At 37.7% G+C, this 27,716-nt stretch overlaps 1 protein-coding gene across 4 annotated transcripts; it reads right to left on the reverse strand.

Moving 5' to 3' along the window:
* Window positions 1-27,629, reverse strand: LOC129777184 (alpha-taxilin). Of its 4 annotated transcripts, none has more exons than XM_055783307.1 (6): window positions 27,481-27,629; window positions 1,996-2,189; window positions 1,416-1,813; window positions 1,211-1,357; window positions 967-1,147; window positions 1-908 (listed from the first exon to the last, which is right to left on the reverse strand). In XM_055783307.1, exons 2-6 carry the CDS (start codon window positions 2,086-2,088, stop codon window positions 249-251), a joined length of 1,479 nt encoding a protein of 492 aa, XP_055639282.1. In that variant the 5' UTR covers window positions 2,089-2,189; window positions 27,481-27,629; the 3' UTR covers window positions 1-248. The 4 variants fall into 4 exon arrangements, with proteins under 4 accessions (XP_055639282.1, XP_055639281.1, XP_055639283.1 ...); XM_055783306.1 differs by lacking the exon at window positions 27,481-27,629 and adding an exon at window positions 14,551-14,739; XM_055783308.1 differs by lacking the exon at window positions 27,481-27,629 and adding an exon at window positions 14,551-14,739 and having other exon boundaries at window positions 1,996-2,207.
* Window positions 27,630-27,716: the final 87 nt, after the last annotated feature.

The following is a 27,716-nucleotide window of genomic DNA, read 5'->3' on the forward strand; positions in this document are numbered from 1 at the left end:
TTACACATCAAATTCGTCTTATATTGTTTTATTATTATGTTTTAGACTCGATAAATAGTATTTGCTTACATTTAAGTTTTTTCAAAATCAAGTTCTTCGTATCTCAGATACACATTAAAAAAGAGCCACTGCGTTGCAACATATTTCTTGTTGTAGTGGTTTAGAATCAAATGTATTCCACGAACATATGCTACAGATGATTTGTTGGAAAATCGAATATTAACTTGTTATGAACAGCTAAAAAAATCCTACGTAGCGACGGTAGACGATGTTTCAGTCGTTTTTTCTGGCGCATCGGATATGTCCTCAGTCGGAATATCTTCAGCAGACACAGTCTTCGATTCGTCTCCTTTTGAATCAGCCGAATCGCTTGTGGAGAGATTGATAGAATTTTCTTCAGTTCCGATTTCTTCGGTCGCAGGCTTCTGTGACACTGTGCTGCTCTTCCCCTTTTTATCTTTCTTCTTCCTGTTTGATTGTGACAGATCACTGCTCGTGTCATTCGAGGCTGGTCCGCTTTCCTGCGATTGGATTGCACTCAACTGCCCTTGCAGTGCAGCTAGATTGTCTTTCAGCGCCGAGCAACTCTTGGTCATTACCTCTAGCCGATCATCTTCCTTTTTAGCCGGAACGGGTAGTGGTTCGGGTTCGGGCATTTTACAGGGAACTTCAACGATCTCCGGAACTTCGATGTTATTGCTCTTGAGTGCCCCGAAGTAGGCTGTCCGCTCATTCTGAAGAGTTCGACAGAGCTTCTGCAGTTGGAACAGTTGCCGTGCTGTTTTCATAATGTGCTCGTCCCGCACTTGCTTCTCGGACATCAGATCCAGCAGCGCCGAGTTGCTTTTCTCCCATTTTGACTTCCATGTACAGGTCTCCTTTTCCAACGTTTTGATTTTCTTCGACATCTGCGATAGAATGCGTTAGACTCAGTGAACAATGAAGTAAAGTTAATGGAAAACTCACCTTCTCCATATCTCCCTTGTAACCAACAAATATATTGTGACTCTTCTTCAACGAGTCTTGGAACTCGCCATATTTATCCGAGTACATGTTAACCTGCTCCCTGAGATTTACCTCAACCATTTGAAGATCGGCGAGCTGCCTCTTCACTTTCGTCAGTTCTGTTATGATGATTTCTTTTTCACTGAAACCGAAAAGGAACCTGATAAGCTATAGAAGCAAAAAATAAGCACACAGTTCAACAAACGCCAAAAATTTCTCTTTTTCGGCTGAAGCTTCCATTGTAGCTTTAGCCAGTTTTGCCTCATTCAGTTGCGTAACCAGATCCATTTGCTTATTCATCTTGTCCATCTGTTGATCCCTCAGCTCGTACTGTTCTAAAATGAATTTGAACCTGTAAACCAAGAAACGTTAATTTCATATTGAAAACGATGATCCAGGTGTATTCTCACTTTTTGGCCATTTCCATATTATCCTCCTTCAGCTGCATATTCTTATCATTGTTCTCGTTCATCACCACTTGGATTTCATTCAACGATTTTTGGAACTTCGCCTGTGTTTCCTTGCGCTTCTCCTCTTCCTCCTTGATTTTGGCCAGACTCTCGTCTTTGATCATACGGTTCTGTTTCTGTAGCTCCCGACACAACTGCTCAAGTTTGGTCTTTGTCATCGATACCTTGCTGTGCTCTAGAATCATATTCTCGCGCTCCTTCTTGCTGGCCTCCATGCTGCGCTCGTACTGTTTGTGCAGAGTCACCAGTCGCTTGTTTTCCTTTTCCGCCTCCACCAGACGCTTATAGACCAGGTTGAATTTCTCCTCTAATGAGAGCCCGTTTAACTGTTTCGTCAACTGAAAGTAGGGTATGACGGTATTTTAAGACTTTTTTTACCAAAAAAAATGAATTGCTCTATAAGAGTTAATGAATTATTCGAAGATTTCTTCTAACCATTTTCCAAATTGTTTAATGTAATTCGCAGATAACTTGAAAGAAATAATACCAATGTGCAAAGTACATTGGTATAGGGTCTCACCTGTTCTTGGATTTTGGCCTCCCGCTGTTTGTCCTCGCGCATCTGCTTTTTCAGTTCGGCCGGATGACGATCTCCATTGTTGGCAACCTCCATCTTTTCCGTTTTCCGGTCCTCAAATGTACGTACTTAGCGTTGCTACTAGGGATATGCTTTGTTTATTGGATCAATTCCGTTGTTAAGCATAAGCGCCAAATCTGCCGCAACGAAGAAAACTGCAGTCAGTATTGAATGTGGAATTAGTTCAAAACACAAGGCTAATCATGTACAGAAGTACGATTTTCCCAGCAAATGCAACAAACACAAAATTTCCACCGTTTTTATTAAACCGCAGCTAACCGACAGACACAATAAAAACAGATTGCGTTCCTTGAATATGCAAATGATGCAAATGCCGATGTTGTCAATTTTTGACGCAAGATTGTTGTTGGTCTTTTTGGTGCCACTTACAGTGCTAAAATCACAAATCATGATGATAGATGATGATGTCAGAGAGAGGGTCGTTCATATTTTCAGACACAAAGATGAAAAAAATACATCGAACAAAATCTAGATTGGCAAGAACATTGGTGAGCGCGTCCACTGAAAATCCAGTTGAAAATATAGATGGAATTGTCTAGGATTGGTAGGAGTGATTATTTTAGAATGGAAGGAAATCTATATAAGGGGCTGTCCACCACGTGGACAACTTTAGGGGGAGTTGGGGGTAAGACAATGTCCACGCTTGTCCACTTGTGGACAGGAAGAATATTTTTTTAAATACAACCACCTATACATTCAAAATAAAATTAAATAACACATATTCAAGAATTTCAAAACTCACCGTATTTATTAATAAACGGATTGAACCGTCTGAGAGTGCTGCCCAGTCCAACGTTCATATTTTTTTCTCATATAATTGATCTTCTTCAGTGTAATATGTATTATTAAAATATATCACATAAACTGTTAATGACCAAGCTATTCCCTATGATTGAACTTTTATAGTTACGGAGTATGCATAGACACCCATAGTTCAAAACTATAAACATAAAACGATTCCATACAGGTTGAGATTTCATGATAAGCGTAAATGATTTTTCATCAAATATAATTTTCTATACACTTTATTATATCTCGAGAATAGTTAGTCTTAAAATAATAATGTCTGTATAAATTTTCAGTTTTGTTTACAATTTTTTTCAGAATTGCGTGTAAAATCATTTTTCCAAAGTATTTTAATTTCATCAAATTCCACTAGTCGTCAAAAAATTGAGCCAGTGTTCTGATAAAAATATACGTGGAATTTGGTAACTGATTCGGAATATTTCAGGAGGTGATAGAGGATCATATTTGATGAAAAAATGATAAGCATTTGGTCAATTCTCAACTAGAGTTGTTGAACTTTTTTTAAGTCTAATTTTATGTCTCGAACTGACTTTAATTTAGAAAGTACGCTACTTAGAATAATTATGCTACTCAATTGAAAGATAAGAGAATTTTGTGTAGAATGCAGTTGTAAAACTTTTAAATTAATGGAACCAAGTAACTTTTAGAGGTAAAGATGAACCTTAATTTTTTTGTACATACACTGGATTGTTTCTATCAACCAAATTGAAGCTGTCCAACCATTCTACAATTCTTCCCCTGACACTACACTGTTATCCTTCTTGTTATCTTGCAATAATTTAAATGATTCACAACATAATTCATGCGCAATTTTCTCAAATGAAAGCAATTGAATAGTGCTAAGCAGCGTAATTTTTGAATTAAAGTCAGTTTAAGGCAAAAAAAACGGTCCCAAGGAAATGTTCAATAACTCTTTCGTAGATGAGATTTGACCATAAGCGTGGAGGATTTTTTCATCAAATACGATCCTCTATCACCTGAAATATTTCGGATCAGCTACCTAACAACTTGTATATAACAATATTTCAGACAGATATAATAGTTTTCGATATTCTATTCAATGTATGGGAAAGTTTTCTCAGCAGTTGAACCCATTAACGACCAAGTTGAAAAAAATATTGTTTTAACGAACACCATTGGTGTAATTTCGATTATTGGCGTAAAAGAAACCCAAATCTTCAAGAATTATTTTTTTCCGTCCTTCCGTTTTGCGGAAAATGACAAAAAACGAAAAATCGCCAGACAAAACCATTGGCTAAAACCTGCATTTATGATCCTATAGGAGGTTCAATCAAATGGTTTTTATTCTACATCACAATGTGTGTTCTTTTATCAAAGTAATACTGTAAGAAAGTTTACATATTTTTGCATTTTAGAAGGTTTTGTTTTTATTAGGTTATGTGAGGTTATGTACTTCTCGCACATAGTTGCTTTAATCCGAATTTATTGTCCAATAAAGTTATAGAAAATTGAATGAAATTGATGGTAAGTGATAGCTAATAAATTGAGCTATCATTTGATGCCAAAACCTTACCATATGGTAACTTTTGAAGGCAATGAAAAATTATCAAAGTTGCTGTTCGATTTTTCGAGCACTTGGCCTGAAATGGGTTAAACATTTCTTCATGTTTTTGAGGAATCAATTAACTTTCTATTAAATTAATTGATTTCTTAAAAACTTATTTCAATCGGGCAGCAGATTTCAAACCAAAAATGTACAAATTATTAAAAAATGGTGAGGAACGGGGCAGCGACTGATTAATTTGGCGTTGAATTGTTCTTCAGTAAGCTGTTCGAATTTGATAAGGATTTTAGCGGAGGAAAACCGAAGAGCAATACAAATAACTTTTCAATGAGTCGTTAGTTTTCTGATGTATACGCCGATTCTGCATTCCGCCGGATTTGCATTCGTTCGAAACCATTATTTCGTTCGAGATATTATTTTGCATTCCCTATTTTTTGGCCATTCAGATTGAACAGATTGAACGCAAATGCAAAAACAACTTGAATGGAATACAGAATGGAATTTTATCAAGTTGATCGAAATATTTCGAATCGATCGAAATACAGAATAGGGGTGGTAGTTTTTCCCCGCGAGCATTTTGAAAGCCATCTAGACACTCAATGAAGAATTGTCAGTAAGCAGTTGAAAAATTAAGAAATATACATTGAAATATTTCTAATACGCTGTTGGTACCCTCTGTACCCGGAGCTATTGTGGAAAAGGTTTCGCATTGCGCTGATGACTTAATGTGAAGCGAATGTGTAAATGAATCGACATTTCCTGTGACCAATCGTACTCCGGATTGGGCAAAAAACTACACTCGACCAAAAAAGTCACAGGAGGGTTGTGTCCGAGACACGACCGCATAGTTGACGTAGGATTTCGTTAGACTATCTGTTGATGTTTGAAGATTTACATCGTTAAACTCTTTGAAAATGATTTGGTGGCCCTGAAAAGGGCCGTTTTGTTTGGTTGTTGGGTATTGTTTGTTAACTCCACCAGTTTTTACCGAGTGATGATGGCAGAAGGATGGTAAACAGTCGTTGGATGGTGAGTATCAGATAAAAGATACCGAAGTGGAACGAGATATGATAAAAACCGCCCTCTATGATCCTAGACGGGATGCCTCCTGTGATATGTATGTATGGAATAAAGAAAAAAAACTCACCAATTTAATATAAGATAATTACCAATACCGAACATAATTATCATTTTTTCTCATCGGTAAAAATATGTTACTTTAATATAGAGAAAACATATTTGAAACGGAAAAGGTATTTTTTTACAATTTTTAATTTCTGAGTGTTTATTCAACCCAATGCGAATTTTAATTGGACTAACAATACCTAATACTATATGTAGAGGATATGGGAAATGACTTTTTCGAATATTTATTCACTTTTCCAATTTTTCTCGCCGTATAAACTTCCCTTGGGTGAAAATGAACACAAAAAACAGACAGCTTAAATCAAACGACCCGTTCTCGAGCGGGAACACACCTTGGTTTTTAATTTTAGGAAATTAAAATAAATCGTTTCATATATCAAGACATTCTTAACACAACTGCTACCATATACAATTTTACACTTACACTTGTGCTAAATTTTTCACAATAAACGATCGGTCATTGATATGAAATTTCATGAAGCAACCTCCGACTTGCATATATTTGCAATGCCGATTTCCCCCAGGCAGCTTGGTTTTGATGTCTCTGTTAGGGAACATATTTCGGTAGGAACAAAAGTTCACCCTACTTTCATGTATTTGTAATGTCGATTTCCCCCAGGCAGCTTGGTATAGATGTCTCTGTTAGGGACCCGCCGCATGTGTCGTCAATTTCGACCAATCAGAAGTGGGTATTTCCGTTAGAATAGGGGATGAGATTTTTCAATTGTTCGATAGTTAGTTTCATGACATATATTATTTTCTTCAATATAAAAAATGTTATGGAGTGCTGAAATCGATTGACGCAAAAATTTCATCAATCCATCATGAAATGACTGAGCAATAAGCGTTTGAAATTGGACAATTTTCACGATGTAATCGATTTTCGATTTTCAATTTGTACCCCAATATGTTCCCGAAAGACGTAATCCTACGTAAAAAAATAGAGGAGCAAAATTGGACATCGAATATTTTGAATGATTTTTGAAACGCTATAACTCTGTTATAAAATAATGCATTCGTCAAAGCAACAACTGGACCTCGTATAGAAAATTCTCATGTTTGCAGTGGGCAGATTTGACCATCGATTTGCGGTGCGTTCATTATTTCATGAAATATTCTTCATTCAAAGTTAAAGGATAAACGGATCATTCGATAGAGAATATTTCTGTAGAAAATAGTTCTACTGAAACTTTCTATGAATTAAATGAAAGCTAAATAATCAGGTTGATTCGATTGTTATTGTGAATATATTTTTTAAATTTATAGAAACTTTGAAAGCAATCCAAAAACGTTTTATCTTTTCTTGCAATGTCTTTTGTCTACAACGTATATACGCATTAAACTAAAATGGGTACGTACGATATCCATAAACCAGAAATTTGTAGTTTGAAAATGCTGAATTTTTGTCTTCATGTCATGATTTATATAAAAATTACAGGCTTAGAAATCGACCCTTTACTCCTCAATCCTTAATCAAATGAAGATCTTTAGATATCAGTGCATGGTCTCTATTCCATCTTTTCTTTTCTTGAAATTCTTTTTAATTAATAACAAAATCTATGCATATGAAATTGTTCTGTTTGTTTTTGTGCGCTTCATAAACTCGAAAAGTTCGCCACTGATGGAGCTCATATTATGACGTAATATACAATCCACTTCAAGGATTGTTGTTGCTATTGCCAACCCCTCAGGAAGCTTTTAGATTTTCAGATGGAATAAGCACACTTCTGAAGTGAAGCTGTGAGCGTGAATCAACTTTCTAGGATTGAATACGTATTCTATGTGGTAGCAATACATTTTTTGCAAGTGTTTAAAAAATCGTGAACTAAAATTGTATCCGATAATGATTTCAAATCCATTTGATTATATTCGATTGGCGTTGCTCAAGATCAATCTTTGGAATTGTGTGATGTAGATTCGGGTGCGGATTGTTCAACTGTATATTGCGCGTTTCCGTGTTGGCATACTAGATAGCCAAAGCGTGGCAGGGTACAGCTAGTAAAATTTGAAAAAAAAACTTAAATGGAATTGAAATTCAATGTAAGCGCAATCCAGTTTTTCCTCAATTATTATAATTAAATAAGCAAAAATGTCCACGTGGAAAACAGGGAGAGGGGTATGAAAATGTCCACACTTGTCCACGGAGGGGGAGGGGTGTAAAATCGTGCCCCTAAATAAAAATAGAAGGCCAAATGTGTTGCTAAGCGAATAAGGAATGGTCCGATTTGAGTCGTCTGTATTTTGTTGTATTTGTCTCGACCCATAGATCAATATAGTGGGGAGAAAAATCGGGAAATTTTCGGAAAACTCTCAAGGAAGATCGTAAAATTTGGAAAATATAATACCCACATGTTCGAAAATTACATCATGATAAGCGTTGTTAGTCCATTCGATGTTTGCGCTAACGAAATAGATCTTTGTTCGAAGGTGGGAATGGATTTTCACGCGAAATAACGCACTTCTATATCTTCTTTCTTTATAAATGAAAAACAAAGGCCAAATATGTAGCTAAGCGCAAAACCGGAAGAAAGAAAGGTCCGATTCGAGCCATCTTTAGTTTGTTGTATTTGTCTCTACCCATGGATCAATGTTATGGCGAGAAAAAGTCGAAAAAAGTAATTCTCATATGTTCCATAATGATATCGTAGTTAGTCCAATTGAATTTCGCGTTTGCGAAAAATATGAACGAAAATTTAATGTTCTGTATCGAACATGTATTCCATCTAACGGAGAAACTTTTTTTTATTGCGAATGAATCAAGAATCTTGTCTGAAAATAAATTTATATTATAATGAGTTTTGGTAAAATAGGATGTCTATAGTAAATTGAGGTTGTAAAGATGAATCAATGGAGAGTTATACGATTGAACCCACGAACGTTCACTAGGTAATACCAGGGACAGACATACAGCTGTACTTGCGTTGTAAGAATACAGCGTTGTACAGGTACTATCGTACCACGACAGACATACTTTGGTTGTACATTGTACCGTATGTCAAACTGACAATCAGAATTTTTCCAATTTTCACAACATATTTCAATGAAAAAAGATTTTCATGTAGCGTCTAAACTATCAAACACAACAAGCAAATTTCCACTCTGAGTTATTAACTCAAGAAAAAGTCAGTGAAAATAATGTTTGCCAAATGTTTTGATTCGATTTGTTCATGCTACCCACAACTAACTGTCTATGGCGCTGCGCACAGTACAACTGTAGCCATGTACAGCGGTAAAACAGGTCGGTACTGGTACAGCGATTGTACTGAGTTGCTTGCATGGTTCTAGCGCTGTACATGGTGACAGACATACAATTTTCGAAGTACAACGCTAGTACAGTTGTATGTCTGTCATAAGTATAAGCTAACGTGAATGATCGAAAGAATTCATGTCAAAAACATTATTTTGAGCAGGACGAAGTTCGCCGAGTCAGCTAGTTTAATAATAAACTCTTTAATAGATCTTTGGGGCTGTCCACACACCACGTGGACAGAAAAAGCACGATTTTACACTCCCCCTCCCCCTCCGTGGTCAAGCGTGGACATTTTCATACCCCTCCCGCAGTTGTCCACGGGAACATTTTTTGCTTATTTAATTATAATAATTGAGGAAAAACTGGATTGCGCTTACATTAAATTTTAATTCCATTTAAGTTTTTTTTTTCAAATTTTATTAGCTGTACCCTGCCACGCTTTGGCTATCTAGTATGCCAACACGGAAACGCGCAATATACAGTTGAACAATCCGCACCCGAATCTACATCACACAATTCCAAAGATTGATCTTGAGCAACGCCAATCGAATAAAATTGAATGGACTTAAAATCATTATCGGATACAATTGTAGTTCACGATTTTTTAAACACTTGCAAAAAAATGTGTTGCTGCCACATAGAATACGTATTCAATACTAGAAAGTTGATTTAGGCTCACATCTTTACTTCAGAAGTGTGCTTATTCTATCAGAAAATCTTAAAGCTTCCTGAGGGGTTGGCAGTAGCAACAACAATCCTTGAAGTGGATTTTATATTGTGTCATAATATGAGCACCATCAGTGGCGAACTTTTCGACTTAATGAAGCGCCCAAAAACAGGCAGAACAATTTTATATGCATAGATTTTTGACGTAGGACTACGTCTTTCATTTCTATACCGGGGTATAAAATCAAAGTTTCGAAAACGAAAGCGTTACACCGGAGACCGAGATTTTGAGTGTTAATAGCTCCTAAACAACTGAACGAAATGGTATGATAAACACTTAATTCGAAAGATAAAATGTCTACGCGTTCTATACTTGTTACTTTCTGATCCAAAAACTTGTTTCAATAGTCTTAAAATTGCTTTCAAAACAGGCTATTGAAATCACCAATCGGTATATAAGCGAGCGCCGCTCGGAAATCCACTCAGTTCAAATTGAACAGCGATTGGAGCATGTTGTCGCTGTTGTGGTGAAGCTCTTCGTTTATCATGAAAGCGCGGATGAACGGTGTCACCAAGAGCCTGTTTGTGCACCGTAGGCCAGAAGGGAATCCATCAGGAGGAGAGTGATGCCACAAACGGTTCCCCGGGAAGATCTCGAAGCAGCCGCTACACACACACACATACACGCGCGGAATTCTTTCCGTTTGGATGCCATTCAGTATCGAGAAAGATCCGGAAAATAATCTGCCAGTTCCTCTGGGAATTTAAAAATACATTCATGTGAAAGAGTTTATTTTAATGTTTTCTATCCATGTAACACTGTGACCAAATATTTTTCAATCAAGTACTATTAACAGGTTGTTATCGAGTTAGTATTAACCACTGGTGGGCTTCCAGTATCGAGGAAAATGTGGAAATATCTAATCGTTACTGAAAATAATCTGCCAGTTCCTCTGGGAATTTAAAAATACATTCATGTGAAAGATTTTATTTGAATGTTTTCTATCCATGTAACACTGTGACCAATTACATTTGGTTTTGTGATTTTTCAATCAATCGCAATTAACAGGATAGCTTCAGAAGATTATTCTTCCCCATCAGTAGGATATTTCCGTATCCAATATTGTATGCGCCCGCAATCGATTATTGCTCAGTCGCCGAAAGTTCCGAGCTCAGAGAGTTCATTCCCCTCTAGTTTGCCTTCCAAATTGCCATCGTAAACCACACCTTCTCTCGATTCAATCACATATAAAAAGCATACTTAAGCGATATTCTGGTGGTGAGACACATTCATTTTTCGTGAGGACATCGACAAGACAACATCGTTGCCTAACGTGCTGGAGGAGGTGGACGGCGAAGGATCGACACATACACGCGCAGAATGCTTTCCGTTTGGATGCCATTCAGCATCGAGAAAGTTCCGGAAAGATCTAATCATTGCTGGAAAATAATCTGCCAGTTCCTCTGGGAATTCAAAAATACATTCATGTGAAAGAGTTTATTTGAATGTCTATCCATGTAACACTGTGACCAAATATGTTTCAATCAAGTGCTATTAACAGGTGGTTATCGAATTAGCATTAACCACTGGTGGGCTTCCAGTATCGAGAAAAATGTGGAAATATCTAATCGTTGCTGGAAAATAATCTGCCAGTTCCCCTTGGAATTGAAAATTACATTCAAGCGAAAGAGTTTATTTTAATGTTTTCTATCCATAAAATATCCATATAATACATTTGGGTTTGTTATTTGTCAATCAAGTACAGTTAGCAGGTTAGCTTCTGAAGATTATTCTTCAGAACAAGGTTTTTCGTATCCTATATTGGATGCATAAAACCTTGTGCCTCCAACGTAACGCTCTCGTTTTCGAAGTCCCCCAAATATTCATTTATTCATTCATTCAGAATGGATTTAGATTCAACTTCGAACAAATGATCTCTAAATCAACGATAGTCCTACGTCACCCTTGCGGTTATACCATAGATATAACCCACTTCTTGTTTTTTATCAGTTAAAAATAATTTCAAGTAAAGAAAAGATGGAATAAAGGCCATGCACTGATATCTAAAGATCTTCTTTGATAAAGGATTGAGGATTAAAGGGTCGAAATTTCTAAGCGATTTCGAAACGCCTGTACTTTCGATATAAATCATGACATGAAGACAAAAAAATCAGCATTTTCAAACTACAAATTTCTGGTTTATGGATATCGTACGTACATATTTTAGTTCAATGTGTATATGCGTTGTAGACAAAAGACATTGCAAGAAAAGATAAAACGTTTGCTTTCAAAGTTTCTATAAATTTTAAAAATATATTCACAATAACAATCCAATCAACATGATTATTTCGCTTTCATTTGATTCATAGAAAGTTTCAGTAAAACTATTTTCTACAGAGATATTCTCTATCGAATGATCCGTTTATCCTTTAATTTTGAATCATGAATAATTCATGAAATAATGAACGCACCGCAAATCGATGGTCAAATCTGCCCACTGCAAACATGAAAATTTTCTATACAAGGTCCAGTTGTTGCTTTGACGAATGCATTATTTTATAACAGAGTTATAGTGTTTCAAAAATCATTCAAAATTTTCGATGTCGTATTTTGCTCCTCTATTTTTATTTTGTCGAGTGTAGTTTTTTGCCCAATCCGGAGTACGATTGGTCACAGGAAATGTCGATTCATTTACACATTCGCTTCACTGTAAGTCATCAGCGCAATGCGAAACCTCTTCCGCAATAGTTCCGGATACTGATACAGAGGGTACTCATAGCGTATTAGAAATATTTCAATGTATATTTCTTAATTTTTCACCTGCTTAACGACCATTCTTCATTGAGTGTCTAGATGGCTTTCAAAATGCTCACGGGGAGAATCTACCACCCCTATTCTGTATTTCGATCGACTTGATAAAGTTCCATTCTGTATTCCGTTCAAGTTGTTTTTGCATTTCGTTCAATCTGCTTCTCTTCGAACATTAAATGGGCAAAAAAATAGGGAATGCAAAATTATATCTCGAACGAAATGTAGAATCGGTGTATACATCAGAAAACTCACGACTCATTGATTTTTTATTAACCTTGCCCGAAAAATTATTTGTATTGCTCTTTGGTTTTCCTCCACTAAAATCTTTATCAAAACATCACTTATCAAATTCGAACAGTTTACTAAAGAACAATTCAACGCCAAATTAATCAGTCGCTGCCCCAATCCTCCCCTTTTTTTAAAACTTGTACATTTTTGGTTTGAAATCTGCTGCCCGGTTGATTTTTTTTTGAGAAATATTTAATTTAATAGAAGGTTGATTGATTCCTCAAAAACATGAAGAAATGTTTAACCCATTTCAGGCCAAGTGTTCGAAAAATCGAACAGCAACTTTGATAATTTTTCATGGCTTTCAAAAGCTACCATATGGTAAGGTTTTGGCATCAAATGATAGCTCAATTTATAAGCTATCACTTACCATCAATTTCATTCGATTTTGTATAACTTTATTGGACAATAAATTCGGATTAAAGCAACTATGTGCAAAAAGTACATAACCTCACATAACCAAATAAAAAACAAAACCTTCTAAAATGCAAAAATTTGTAAACATTCTTACAGTATCACTTGGATAAAAGAACACACATTGTGATGTAGAAAAAGAATGTTTTTGTTTGGAGATTTTTAGGTTTTTTGTCATTTTCCGGAAAACGGAAGGACGGAAAAAAATAATACTTGAAGATTTCGGTTTCTGTAACGCCAATAATCAAAATTACACCAATGGAGTTCGTTAAAAAAAAATTTTTTTACAGCTTGGTCGTTAATGGGTGAGAAAACTTTCTCATAAATTGAATAGAATATCGAAAACTATTACATCTGTTTGAAATATTGTTATATACAAGTTGTTAGGTAGCTGATCCGAAATATTTTAGTATTTGATGAAAAAAATCTTCCACGCATGTGGTCAAATCTCATCTACGAAAGAATTATTGAACTTTTTCTTAAGACCGTTTTAGCCTTAAACTGACTTTAATTCAAAAATTACGCTGCTTAGCACGATTCAATTGCTTTCATTTGAGAAAATTGTGCATAAATTATGTTGTGAATCATTTAAATTTTTGCAAGATCAAAAGAAGGATAACAGTGTAGTGTCAAGGAAAAAATTGTAGGATGGTTAGACAGCTTCAATTTGATTGATAGAAACAAATTTATAAAAACATATAAAAGCACAACAATTTAAGTTTCATCTTTACCTCTGAAAGTTACTTTGCTTCATTAATTTAAATGTTTTACAACTTTAAAATGAGTAGCATAATTATTCTAAGTAGCGTACTTTCTAAATTGGAGTTAGTTCAAGACAAAAAAAATCGACTCAAGAAAATAAGAAATAAAGATCAGACCAAATGCGTAGAATTTTTTCATCGAATATGATCCTCTATCACCTCCTGAAATATTCCGAATCAGCTACCTAATTCCACGTATATTTAAAATTTAAATTTAAAAAAATATTCTTTCTGTCCACGTGGACTCGATCTATACCCCGTCCTCCCTCTCCGAGTCTTACATTGTCTTACCCCCTACCCACCTAAAGTTGTCCACGTGGTATGTGGACAGCTCCTTTTCACACCGTGAATTACTCAAGGGATTCACACGTGCATCTCGCGATTCACCAACAAGTTGATGACTTCTTCTAAAATAATATTCTTCTTCAACGGCTCTAGCGTTCCTATAGGAACTTTATCGTCTCTTACTTAGTATCACCTGCGTTATTTTTATATGTACTTAGTCGAGATTTCTATGCCAAATAACACGCTTTGAGTATATTCTAGACGGAAAGAAATTTCTTTGAAGAAACATTCTTCGAACAGAACGGGAATCGAATCCGAACCCGCTGCATGATAATGTGTGACCCTAACCATTCGGCCACGGGAGCACTGTGGGAGCGAAGCATTCGCTTGTTTCAATTTCGCACAAAGGGTGTATTCATAACTAAAATGATTGCGGATTCGGTTCTAATTAAGCGAACAGTCGTGAGATCAAATATCAAGGCCATCAATTGACCATCTTTGTGTGTTATTACGAAATACTTACATCCATGCAACAGTCACCAGGCATGTTTCTAGGTATTTGACACTTTTCCATCCACACATGCACAGCTTTCAACAATAAAAAACAAAGCTGCCATTTTTGGATTATTATTAATTGGATTAAATTATTAATAATCCAAAAATCACAGCTGCATATCAACTGCTCTACTGTATGATCCGACGGAACAGTGAAACAAAAAAAAACTCCTACAATGAAAAAAGCGATAGTACGTAGTTTACCATAAGCAGGGTTGCCAAGAATATACGAGCGAACGCATGATGGTTACACCAGCCTGAGGGCATCCGTATACTAGCACATAGGATTTGACAGCGTCAAACATGTCCGGGTCGCAAATGCAATTTGCGACCACTGTCACTCGCGAGAACTGCCAAACTCTCAAGCTGGTGTAAAACAAGGCACTTAACATACTACCAGGTGGGTCAAAACGTGAAGTGGTTTTCTGCAGCCATTTAAAAAATACACAAAAGTAAATTAAGACGATTGAGCACAATTTGTGGAATATACTGATACTTTATGAAATACTCATTGCTATATTCATTATATTCATTACGTTTTACGCTGCAAGCGTTTCATTTATTGTCTTTGCGTTGAAGGCACCATAATGATTTGCGCCATTTGGAAAACGAAATTAAGGACGAAATTAACACACTTCTAGAACAAAAAATAATGAATGAAAATTTACTTTTCTGTATTCAATATGTATTCTATGTAATAGAGTAATACGTTTCCTCGAAAATTGTGAAATAATATGAAACTGAAATTGTGTTTGATGCTGATTTTATATTATAATGGTGAGTTTTTGTGATTATTGTGTTGTAAAATATTTGGAAATATACAACCAAATGGCTAAGTAAGCGTCAGGACTACGTGTTTTAAGTAATCGAATAACTTAAAAATCTACATACTATTTATAAGATTTCAAAACTACCTTCTTTAAATTTTCACGAATTTAACGATTGTTTCGAGTTAAATATGACGTTTACGCAGCAGCTAAATACAACTGAAATTATTGAAATAATGCAGAATTCATTCAAACCCTTTTATTTCACTTAAATTCTTTCAATTTCTTAAGTTGGTTTACATTATAATATAATACTACATTTCAAGTGATCAACCTAGGGTTCTACGTTTTATATTATCATTCAGACCCTTGTGATCATCATGATCATTACATTTCACATAAATTTTTTTTTCAAAAAACAATTCTTTTTTTAGTTAGCGAATGGGCGCACTTTGTTCCATAGATTTGCCTTGAGTTCGCCGAGTAATTTGATAGGTTTGGCAATGACAGCTAAATTTGTAGCACATCTTGACTCGCGGATCATATCCCCTTGCCCGGGGCTTGGGTTACACGCCGAGTGTTCTCCGAGAAGTGGAAGCAAAGCGGAGCGCCGACTAGTCAGCCTGTGTATGAGGTGTCCGAGTGAACGCATAATAGACAGTTGTGTGTATCAGATACTTTTCTCAGGATGTTGAGGGCTTCGATTGATGATTAGAAACATGAAATCATTGAGAAACTCGTTTGCCGATCGCAATCCTGGCAATGAGCAGCGTTGGAGTCCCAAGCACCTAGCCTCAAGCACCAGAATCGTGTGGGTAATCCCAATTCTAAGGTATCCATGCTGAACGATGATGGCCGTGGGATTTATACACTTTGTCGCAAGCGGAACCTGTGAGGGCCAGGATACATGTGTTGTGTTACAGCAGGATACTAACACAGTGAAACGTTAATTCCTTAGCGACTCGTGGGATGCAAATGAGTAAAAAAGTACAAAAAACAAACAAAAGAACAGAAGGAGCGAACGAAAACAGAACGTCGAAAAATTGGGAGCAAGGTAAATAAAACACAATACGCTTCTGCACAACCTTGCTTGTCAACACTGAGAGAAATAATTAGTAAATATAACGAATTTTTTGGTAAATACTACCAATCTATAGTCATTTTCGACCGTACTAATAAACACATATGTCAAGCAGAACCATGATTCGGAAGCCCAATATCGGCTACATTTTCTCGCCGAAAATGCACGTATCAGAATTATATCCTTATTATACCTCCGTATTGCCTTATGGGAACAATGAAAATGGTTAATACGCGCTTTTCTCACCAGTTTTCAGATATGACAATATCCAAGCTTACTAATGTTATCGAGTAAAATATACTAATCTCTGGTAGGGATGCGGGTTTGTTGACAATATGTACAAAACATTTGTACATTCTACTAATTTTGTATTACCAAATGTATTTAGTAGTTTTCGACCGAGGATTTTTCTAAGGGAAGGGTTGCGATCAATACGTACGAAGAGGCAAGGAGCTGGAATTGACAGGTGGTTCGTTTTCGACAGTATGAGGATAAGGCATGGATGATGCGAGAGGGGATGAAAAATGACAGCGGCTTTTTTTGTTTATAAACAAAATAGATCAAATCTTTCTGCTACATAGCGGTCCCCACCAACATATACCTACGCTGGGCTGGTTTCAATCGAACTAGCTGTTGTGTCTCACAACCCGAACGATCAGGCGAGTCTTCAGCTAAAGCAGTACGGCACAAGCCCACCGGTTATTAAGAGCCACCTCTTTTATATACCCACTAGCAAAGATCCCACAATCGCTGAGTTTCCAATCCCAGCAGCAACGGCAACAACCCTCACGTCCCGTAGAACAGCAATGCAGACAATAACTTGCAGCAGTCACCGAAACACTACAATGATGCCAACAGCGTAAACAAAACCAACATTTATGCGCAGCAAACACATAGCGGCATGCACTCCTCATTGCATGCCATTTGTTATCCTCTTTCTCGGAAAACTCTAGCCGTTCGTTTGGCCGCTGTCAATTCAAACTCAAGTAATGGCTGAACAGCAGTTCTGACATAACGTTCCACCTTATTATACCGCCTTGCGAAGAGGTATGCATATGCGTACGAAGAGGAGGCATTGCACCGCCTAGGTTCCTTCACTCGGTGACCGCATCGCATGCGTCCATACGCTTTCGCTCGTACGAAACCGTGTGTTGGTGGTGGATAGAAATGCCATGCCAAAAAAATTCCTGCCAACGTAAATTGCGTCGTCGACCAACTGTTAAACCTAACTTTCAATTCGCTAGCTATGCTTATAGCAGCCTTAACGCTACTCTATACTGATCATACGTACTTCCTTCCTGACAAACATGCGTAGGAATCCAAGAAGTTTTTGGAATTTTGTCAACTCTAAGAGTAAATTTGCAGGTATCCCGTCTAGAGTATTTTTAGGAGATCGGGAATCGCAAGGAATCTTTCCAATTGGCGGAAGCACTCTTTTGTGTTTTTCGTCTTAAAAAAAGGAGATAAGTGCCCAACTATCGCGGGATACGTATCCAACATTGTTACTGAATCATTTAATTATAAAATAAAGTTGTTTTCAAAAACAATTTCCGTATGAGACTTTTTCACCATCTGTGTTTTTAATTTGAGTAGAATACTAATTTGATGCGAAAACGTTGATTTCAATCCATAATTTAAATTTTAAAAATGTGTTCATTCCGCCTGAATTCAATTATTCTTTGACGCTCCCCTAAACTAGTAAACGAAGCTCAATGCCGTCAACGCAAATTGCTGTATTGATATGTTGACTCCCGGTGCTATGGTACTCCCGTAGTCGAGTGGTTAGCGTCAAACCTAACATGCCGGGGGTTCGATTCCCGTTCTGGTCGGGGGAATTTTTCGTTAAAGAAATTTCCTCCGTCTTGCACTGTGGTCACGCGTATTCTAGAGCTTGCCGCTCAGAATGCATTCAAGGCGTGTTATTTGGCATAGAAATCTCAATTAAGTACTAATGAAAATGACGCAAGTCATACTACGTTGAGACGGCGAAGTGCCACTAGGAACGTTAGTGCCATATAAAAAGAAGATATGTTGACTCCGTTCTGTCCGGCGACAGAATAGAAATGGGAGTGGCAGAGAAGAGCATAGTGTTTAGGCAAGCGAGCGAAACCATTCTCCTGTCAGCAATCACAACTAAATGAATTTCCGAGCGGGCAACAGTTTCTATACAGATTTGTGTGCTTTCAATACCCTGTTTTCAAAGCAATTTATATTCTATTGAAACATTTTTCCGGGTCAATAATTAGTAAGCATATAATTCTTGAACATTTGATCTCTCGAATGAAGTGATTATCATATCACTCTGTTCAACCGGGAAAGAGGTATTGATGACATACGTTGTGTGTTCCGTCACGTTGAGAGCTAGCGCTAGATTGTGGTGCATCAGCCGGCATGACACGACGCAACACGTGGTATCCTGACACTGGTGGTACAAGCTGGACTCGATTATCCGGAGTATTGATTTTTTTCACTCCGGATAATCGAATCCTCCGAATAATCGAATCCTCCGAATAATCGAATCCTCCGAATAATCGAATCATACAGAAACGAATTTTCTCTCGGTAAACGTAATATAATTATGATTTGCACTTGTTTATTAAACGGTTTTATCTAGCTTGGACCCGTTTGTATGTTTGTGACTTTGTAACTTTGTCTGTAGCGCTGTACCACATTAATAGAAATTTAACCCCCTTTCTGTTAACTGTTTGATCTGAAATTTGGAACACACCTTCATCTCTGGTGTCATTATAAAACTGCGTATTCCATGGTCCTGAAAATCCAAGATGGCGGCCGGTACAAAATGGCGGATTACATAGTTTCTTAAAACCCCATCAATGAGCGTATAAAATGAAAGGGCTTGGCCTGTAGAACACAGTTATTTATGGAAAATGTAAATCAAACATGGAGCCCGCTACAAAATGGCGGATTACATATTTACTCAGAACCGCTTCAATGCGGGTATCAAATGAAAGGGCTTGAATATTAGACAGTTATTTATGAAAAATTTGAATCCAAGATGGCGGCCGCTACAAAATGGCGGGTTACATATTTTCTCAGAACCGCTTCAATGTGGGTATCAAATGAAAGGGTTTGATTAGTAGAACACAGTTATTTATTAAAAATGCAAAACCAAAATGGCCGCCACCGCAAAATGGCGATATACATATTTTTTTTCAAAACCTCATCAATATGGGTATCAAATGAAAGTTTTGATGATGTACTGTATTCTATTAGTCAAATAATTTACATCAAATACATAGTGGACCATTTTGTGGCGGCGACCTTTTTGAATTTATGTTATTCATAATGTAGTGTATTTACCAAGTCAAGCCATTCAGCCATTTTTTAGCGGCGGCCAAATTGAATTGTATAGGTATATGGAATACGCAGTTTTATAATGGCAGTAGAATTAAAGGTACAGTAGAACCCCGATTATCCGCTGAATAGTCGGGCTAGCTCCCCGCGAATTACGAAAATCACGGAAAATGCAATAAAAGGCTAACAGTAAGGTGCAAACAAAAAAAAGATATTTAGGCATGAAAACTATGTTTCATCAATACGGAAATCATTAAACTATCCATCTGTAAGGTCGTTTACACCAGTAATCAGATAATGTGAAAGACATGACCAAAACAAAAGAACAAGACCCTATCGCTCACTAGCGAATTCCGGAAAGTTCTATCGTTACGGAACCGTTTGGTACATCACGCCACTCGGGTCCGCCAACCTACGGTCGACAACGTGGAGCGTGCAGCGTCAGCAGTATGCAGTCATAAGAGGGCCGCGAGCGCATGGCTCGCCCTCTTTTTCGCTGTGCAGTTCTTGTGGAGCACCGGTGGTGCCGTGTGATTAGTGATAAGTGAATAAATTGTTGAAAGTAGTTAGTTTTTAAAAGTGTTTGCATATCACGATTCCCATAAGTGGTGTCAGAAGTGGGATCGTGAGGTGTTAAAATAGTGGAAGATCCCGCCGCACGAGTAACCAGCCGTCGAAGGATCACCCGGATGCTGCAAACACAACCGTAAGTGAATTACTTTTCAACATCTAAAACTCTATTATCAATCATGCCGGAAACAAGAGCCAGTGAACTTGAAGCACTCAAAACAGAGCTTGAACAGCTCCGAGCATTGGTAGTGGCCAGGGAGGGCAACAAATATGCCATCCCCGACCCTATTAAAAATATGTCGGAATTTTCCGGAAATAAAAAGGAATTGGCAAGTTGGCTCAAGGAAGTCAACGAGCTTTACGAAATGTTTAAAATAAAAGGCGAGAACGGGCAACCCGACTCGCTTAGCTCGATATATTTGCGGGCAATAAAAAATAAAATCAAAGGGGACGCTCGCGTGATATTATGCGCAAATGGTGATCCCGATACCATTCACGGTATCAAATCGGTTCTCATCGAACAATATGGGGACCAGAAGGACTTCGCCACTAATTTGTCGGCGATGTTCCATTTGAAGAAAGGAGATAAGAATCATTTGAGATTCTTTAATGAAATCAAAGAAATTAACACTAGGCTAAAAGCCAATCTATCCTCGAACCCGTTATCGGCTCGAGAGGTAGTTGATGTGATAACAATCACACGATATTTGGACAACATCGGAGAGCCCCTGGCCTCCATTATCAGGCAATCGAAACCAAAATCTTTAGAAGAGGCATACCAGGCTGTATGCACTAATCAAAACGCGGAAAGTAGAACGAAACCCGCAAAACAAATTTTCAAACAGCACAGTAACCCTAGTAGCAGTGGTTCTGGTGGCTATAATAATAACAACAACAGCAACAGCTCTTACAGAGCATATGCCAAAGAAACGAACGCAAAAACTGCATTCAAACGACCGATTCAGCAATTTAAACCGCGCGTGGAACATAACACCAACGAGGTTGACGTGGATAGTGATGATGATGATGACGATGATGACAATAACGCGACCGAGTGCGAAGTGCAAAATACACGCGAAGTAAATTTTCACAGAGGAGAGGAAGACCAGACAATAACTTGAACAATTTCATTCCTTACATTCGCTACCGATCTAACAAGGGAATCTTAAAATTCTTGATAGACACAGGTGCGAACAAATCGTATATGAATCCAGAACATGTGGCAAACGCAAAAGTGACTGATCAGCCAGCCATCGTCACGAACAAAAATGGAAAATTTATTTTGGATAAAGTGGTGCACGCGAATCTTTTTCCGAAAGATGTCAACAGAGCACTACCATTTCATGTGTTTAAATTTCATAAATTTTTTGACGGGCTCATAGGGTACGAAAACTTAGCAGCCTTGAAAGCCGTGATCAATACAGATAAACACGAGTTGATTATTGGGAAATCTACGTACCAATTTTACCGGTATTTCCCTTCTTCCATGAATTTTCACGAAAATTTCGAAACTTTCATGAAAATTCCAACTTTACAAGATGGAACGTTTCTAATCGAAGATGAGCTTAACATTACTGCAAATGTTTCAGTCCAACCGGGACTTTACTTGGCAAAGAATAATAGTGCGATGGTTCATGTACATTCAAAAGGCCTACCGAAGCCTATATTGTCGAAACCATTCGAAAATAAAGACTTTCTTATAAAAACCGATAATCCAAAAGAGAATTTGAATTTCCCTGCGGATCATCTAAATAAAGAGGAGGTCAAACTTCTTGCAAAGACCTTACAGCCATTCAAAAGCATCTTCTTCCAGGAAGGTCAAAAACTTGCCTTTACACATCAAGTAAAGCATAGAATAGAGACCACCGATAACAAGCCAATACACCAAAAGACATATAAATATCCGTACCATCTAAGAGAAATAGTGAGTGAACAAATCCAAAAGATGTTGGATACAGGCATTATTAGAGAGTCTTCATCTGCCTGGACTTCTCCTATTTGGGTCGTACCTAAGAAGGTCGACAACTCAGGTGCGAAAAAGTACCGCATAGTGGTAGATTACAGAAAATTAAATAAAATCACACCGTCTGATCGGTATCCAATACCGGAAATCAGCGAAATTTTGGATCGTCTAGGAAATGCGCAGTATTTCTCTGTGCTCGACCTGGCCAGCGGGTTCCACCAAATAGAGGTAGACCCAGCTGACATCCCAAAAACGGCGTTTAACGTCGATCATGGGAAATACGAATTTGTGCGGATGCCGTTCGGATTGAAGAATGCGCCCGCAACATTCCAACGCCTGATGGATTCGGTATTACGGAAACATTTAGGTATTAGATGTTTCGTCTATATGGACGACATCATAATTTTTTCCAGCTCTTTGGAAGAGCACATGAAAGACATTCAAAAGGTTTTAAAAACTCTAAAGGAAGCAAACCTTAGAGTTCAGTGTGACAAGTCGGAATTCCTTCGTAAAGAAGTTGAATTCCTCGGTCACGTGGTTACTACGGAAGGGGTTAAACCTAATCCCAAGAAGGTTGAAGCAGTGAAAAACTGGCCTCTTCCGAAAACCCCGAAGGAACTAAAATCCTTCCTTGGAACAATTTCATACTATAGAAGATTCATTCCCGACTTTGCTAAAATCGCAAAGCCGATGACAAGTGTGCTTCGTGGAAAAACCAAATCCATAGAAATTACTCCGGAATATGAAAAAGCCTTTACTGAATTGAAAAATATAATGAGTTCGGATCTCTTATTGCACTACCCCAATTTTGACGAGCCGTTCGTTTTGACTACGGACGCGTCAAACTTTGCGATCGGGGCGGTCCTCACACAGATAGTGAATGGAGGTGAAAAACCCATTGCCTATCTATCAAGAACATTGACAAAGGCGGAAGAGAAATATTCTGCCACCGCCAAGGAACTGTTAGCTATCTATTTTGCAGCTAAAAAGTTCCGGCCATATCTGTATGGTAGGCAGTTTACCATATACACAGATCATGAGCCTCTTACTAAGGAAATCAAGTTAACAGATGCTACAGGACGAGTGACTCGCCAACGGCTATACCTGGAGCAATTCGATTTCCAGTTGGTTTACAAAAAAGGAAAACAAAATGTAGTGGCCGATGGTTTATCCCGGATACCATGAGCTGACGAATCTGAACTAAATATTCAAACCGTTTTGCAAAACGAGCTTTATGAAAATGACCCGATATATGGACCAGAAATAATTAACAAGTTTAGGAATCAGCTGATAATTAATGTGTCAAACGATCCTAGAAAATCGGCTCACATATTTTATTCTATATTTTCAGGTTACAGCAGGCATACTTTCAACCGTGGAGAATATTCCGAAGATGAAATCCGAAACATTCTTAAAAGTTATCTTTCCCCGACCATATCCAATGGTATATTCGCTCCCCTAGAGATTGCACAATTGTGTTCTAAAATAATGAAAGATCAATTCAAAGGCATGAAAGTACAATTTTGCAATCTAAAACTCCCTGATCTTATTTCTAAAACTGATCAAGAGGAATTTATTCGTAAGAGCCATAATTTTAACCACAGAAGTTGGAAGCTCACATACGAGGAGATTCGTCAGTCAGTTTTCTTCCCCGATATGATTACGAAGATCAAATCATTCGCAAAAAATTGTGAGGACTGCAAGTTCGCGAAATACGAACGACGTCCCTTCAAAATTCCAATAACTCGAAGAGCATACGACAAACCATTAGAGAACATTTTCATTGACGTGTACGTCAAGGAGGGTGAAAAATTCCTTACCCTTGTTGACGCATTTTCCAAATTTGCCCAAATTTTCAAAATCCAGAATGAAACGGCGGATGAGCTGATCGAAGTAATTACAAAATACTTTAAAATTTTCGGCCTACCAAAAACTATAACATGTGATCAAGCCACATCTTTCAGAAGCTCAAAATTCAAAACCTTTCTCCAAAATCAAAATATTGATATACACTTTGCCAGTACTAGTAACAGCAATGGCATTGTCGAGAGATACCACAACACGCTTTTAGAAATGTACATGTCAAACAGGAGAAAACTTGAAGAACTAACCTTATACGAAGGGCTCTCCATAGTAACTGCCCTATATAACGATACCAAACATTCAACTACGAAATTAAGACCTAGGGATATAATTTTTGGAAATTCTCATTCATTGAACCCGGAGGATATAAATACACAGAAAGCAAAAATAATACTAACTGCCAGGGAAAATATTGCGTTAGAAGCGAGGACACACAATCAGAAAAATGAAAGTCAAAACAATAAAGAATATGAAAACCTCACCATCAGTGAAGCTTTAGTTAAAGGGAAAGGAAAGCCGACCCCTTACACCAATAGATTTAGGCCAATTAAAATCCAAAGTCAAACCAGCAAAACTGTAACAGATGAAAAGGCTATCAAAATTCACAAATTAGATATGAAAAGAGTTAACTAAAACAACACTTTATATTTTCTTGCAGAATACTGTGGCTCCTTACGCTGGTAGGGATGGCCACTTCAGACTTGAGAATTCATACCCTGGATCAGAGTCCGATCATTATAGTTCCGTTAGGACCCGCTAAAATAAGCACTAGTTCTCTGCGAATTGTGCACCCCATAAACTTGACCTCAATTGGAACAATTGTAGAAAGCTTTAACGCCGTTTCTATGGAGAGATTGTCGAATCAAACGCCTTTTAAGTCAATAGTTAAAGCAAAATTAGACAAAATAAACTTGAGTTACAACCGAATAAAACCACTACGTAGGAGAAAACGATGGGAATCTCTCGGAAAGGCCTGGAAATACGTATCGGGAAGCCCTGATGCAGACGACCTTAAGATTATAAATTCGTCATTAAATTCATTAATTAGCGAGAATAACAAGCAAATAAGAATCAATAGTGCTTTCGATTCACGAATGAGCAACATTACAAAAGCAATTAACGTCATACTGGAAAATGAGGAAAATGTAATACATTCCTTAGAGGGCTTTGATGTATTAGAATTAATATTCAAAATTGATGAGCTATTATACTACTTAGACATAATCGAAGAGGCGATCACACTAGCGAGACGGAGTATCCCAAGCAGCCGCATCATTCACCTCGACGAATTGGAAACCATTCATCATTCCCTCATTAATGACGGTTTCGGGCTTAACTCGGTCGATAGCATACTTAGTACTGCCAATGCCTACGCAGTATTAAACAACGAAATTTTCATTCATTGTAGATCACCACAGAGTCCACCTACAAACACAGTTTTATTTGAAAGGACAGAAATCATTCATGTTAAAAAGCGCTTGTTCCAAAGCCAACGCCATGTTTATATGTTCCTCAACGGATCTAGAACCTTTGACGGGTTGTATGCAACAATTGGTCTCCGGAAATACAGCAGAGTGTCCCATAGAACGCACCTACGGAAACAAAACTATTCGGAAAATCAATGATGGCAATATAGTCGTCAATGCAATCAATGTAACACTTTCGTCAAACTGTTCAGTCACCCAACGCACTCTACAGGGGTCGTTCCTAATCCAATACTCAAACTGTACACTGAAATTGGATGACGAGGAATATGTCAACACAAACATGGAGATACAGCCGTTCATACCTACCACGGGATTGAAGGTAAATCCAACCAAACTGTTTAACCACATTCCGTTGGAACATTTACAGGAGTTACATATGGAACAGCGTAACCATATCACACACCTTAACCTGACAGCCGAAAACCTCCATTGGAAACTTCATTTCCTGGGATGGATAGCATCCGTAATCTCATCAACTTTACTAATCTGCATACTGGGTTCATCCATAATCATCGTTTTGAAATTCGCCGCCTGGAAGACACTCCTTACCAACAGCAAACCAGAAGTCATCGAACAGGATACCATCGCATCAACCGAGGCCCATCCCGAGTCCAGAGAGGTACCGCTGATACTTCAGCAGTAGACGAAAGCCGAGGACGTCTTTCAGCTAAGGGGGAAGCCGTTACGGAACCGTTTGGTACATCACGCCACTCGGGTCCGCCAACCTACGGTCGACAACGTGGAGCGTGCAGCGTCAGCAGTATGCAGTCATAAGAGGGCCGCGAGCGCATGGCTCGCCCTCTTTTTCGCTGTGCAGTTCTTGTGGAGCACCGGTGGTGCCGTGTGATTAGTGATAAGTGAATAAATTGTTGAAAGTAGTTAGTTTTTAAAAGTGTTTGCATATCACGATTCCCATAAGTTATAGAAATTCAAATGAACTCGCTTTCGCGGATAATCCGCCCCCTTAATAATCGAGGTTCTACTGTATGTTCCAAATTTCAGATCAATCAGTGATCAGGAACGGGATCAAATTTCATTTAATGTGGGACAACCCTACAAACACTCAAACATACATACAAACAGGGCAAGCTGAATGAAACCATTAAAAAGTAATAGTTTATTTGGGAACTGCGGCCATCTTGGATTCGGATTTTCCATGATCTACTGTGTTCTACCAGTCGAGCACTTTCATTGGATACCAATATTGATGGGGCTTTGAAAAAAACATTTGGCGCCTGTATTATGACACTAGCACCGATAGCTTTAACTCGATCGATGTTATCGACTTTGCTCGATATCTATACTAGCAAAATAGAGCTAACGAGTAAAATTCTCATCGACTCTATTTTCTAATAAGGCCCATTGTTATGCTTAATTTTTTTTGAAAAATGCCTATTGATATATTTCAATCACCACTCTTCCAAATCCCAAAAAATCACTTAAAAAGCTAAATGTTTATGAAATCCTTATCACAATCAGCAGAACAATTTATGCGTCATCATATATATTTTCCTAAAAAGGCATGCCGGAAATTTACTGCTACAGTTCTGACTATAATACCATTTTTAAAACTTAATCATCTTCGCGAAACGCTTTATGATAAAATTCAAGTTCAACAACAAAATACTCAGGAAAACCTCTCAAAATTTGCGCCCTCCGTGAATGGAAGTGTATAATAACATTCTCATTCCTTTACACATTCAGGCTGCACATTCACAGTTGCACGATGAAAATCCCGAAAGGAAAATAGCAAAATGATATGCGTAAAAGCCGCAGCACGAGGTAAATCCTGAACACAATTTGACAGCCACCGGAACTTATAAACATATTAGGATAATATTATGGTACTTACGGAACTGGTATTTTTGTATACTTTGTTTAAATGCTGTACGATATCAAAGTAATCTCAATTGAAACTAATTTTCGAGGAAAACGCGAACTAACGAGAACAAAAAAAAGCAAATATGCCAGCTTATTGTGGCAACGGTCGACTGCGGAAAAACACAGAATGGAAAATGAAAGATAAAAGTGGGTGACGATAAAAATAGATGTAACGCTTCCTAAGGCAGGGAGATGGGTATTTCGGGT

Source organism: Toxorhynchites rutilus, chromosome 3 (assembly GCF_029784135.1).
Source record: "Toxorhynchites rutilus septentrionalis strain SRP chromosome 3, ASM2978413v1, whole genome shotgun sequence".
Taxonomy (NCBI): domain Eukaryota; kingdom Metazoa; phylum Arthropoda; class Insecta; order Diptera; family Culicidae; genus Toxorhynchites; species Toxorhynchites rutilus.

Coding starts and splice junctions, on each gene's coding strand:
- LOC129777184 (XM_055783307.1), bottom strand. CDS start 2,088: ATGGAGGTTGCCAACAATGGAGATCGTCATCCGGCCGAACTGAAAAAG. Junction 1,814..1,995: donor AGGCCAAAATCCAAGAACAG/GTGAGACCCTAT, acceptor CCCTACTTTCAG/TTGACGAAACAGTTAAACGG. Junction 1,148..1,210: donor GAAAAAGAGAAATTTTTGGC/GTTTGTTGAACT, acceptor TTTCGGTTTCAG/TGAAAAAGAAATCATCATAA.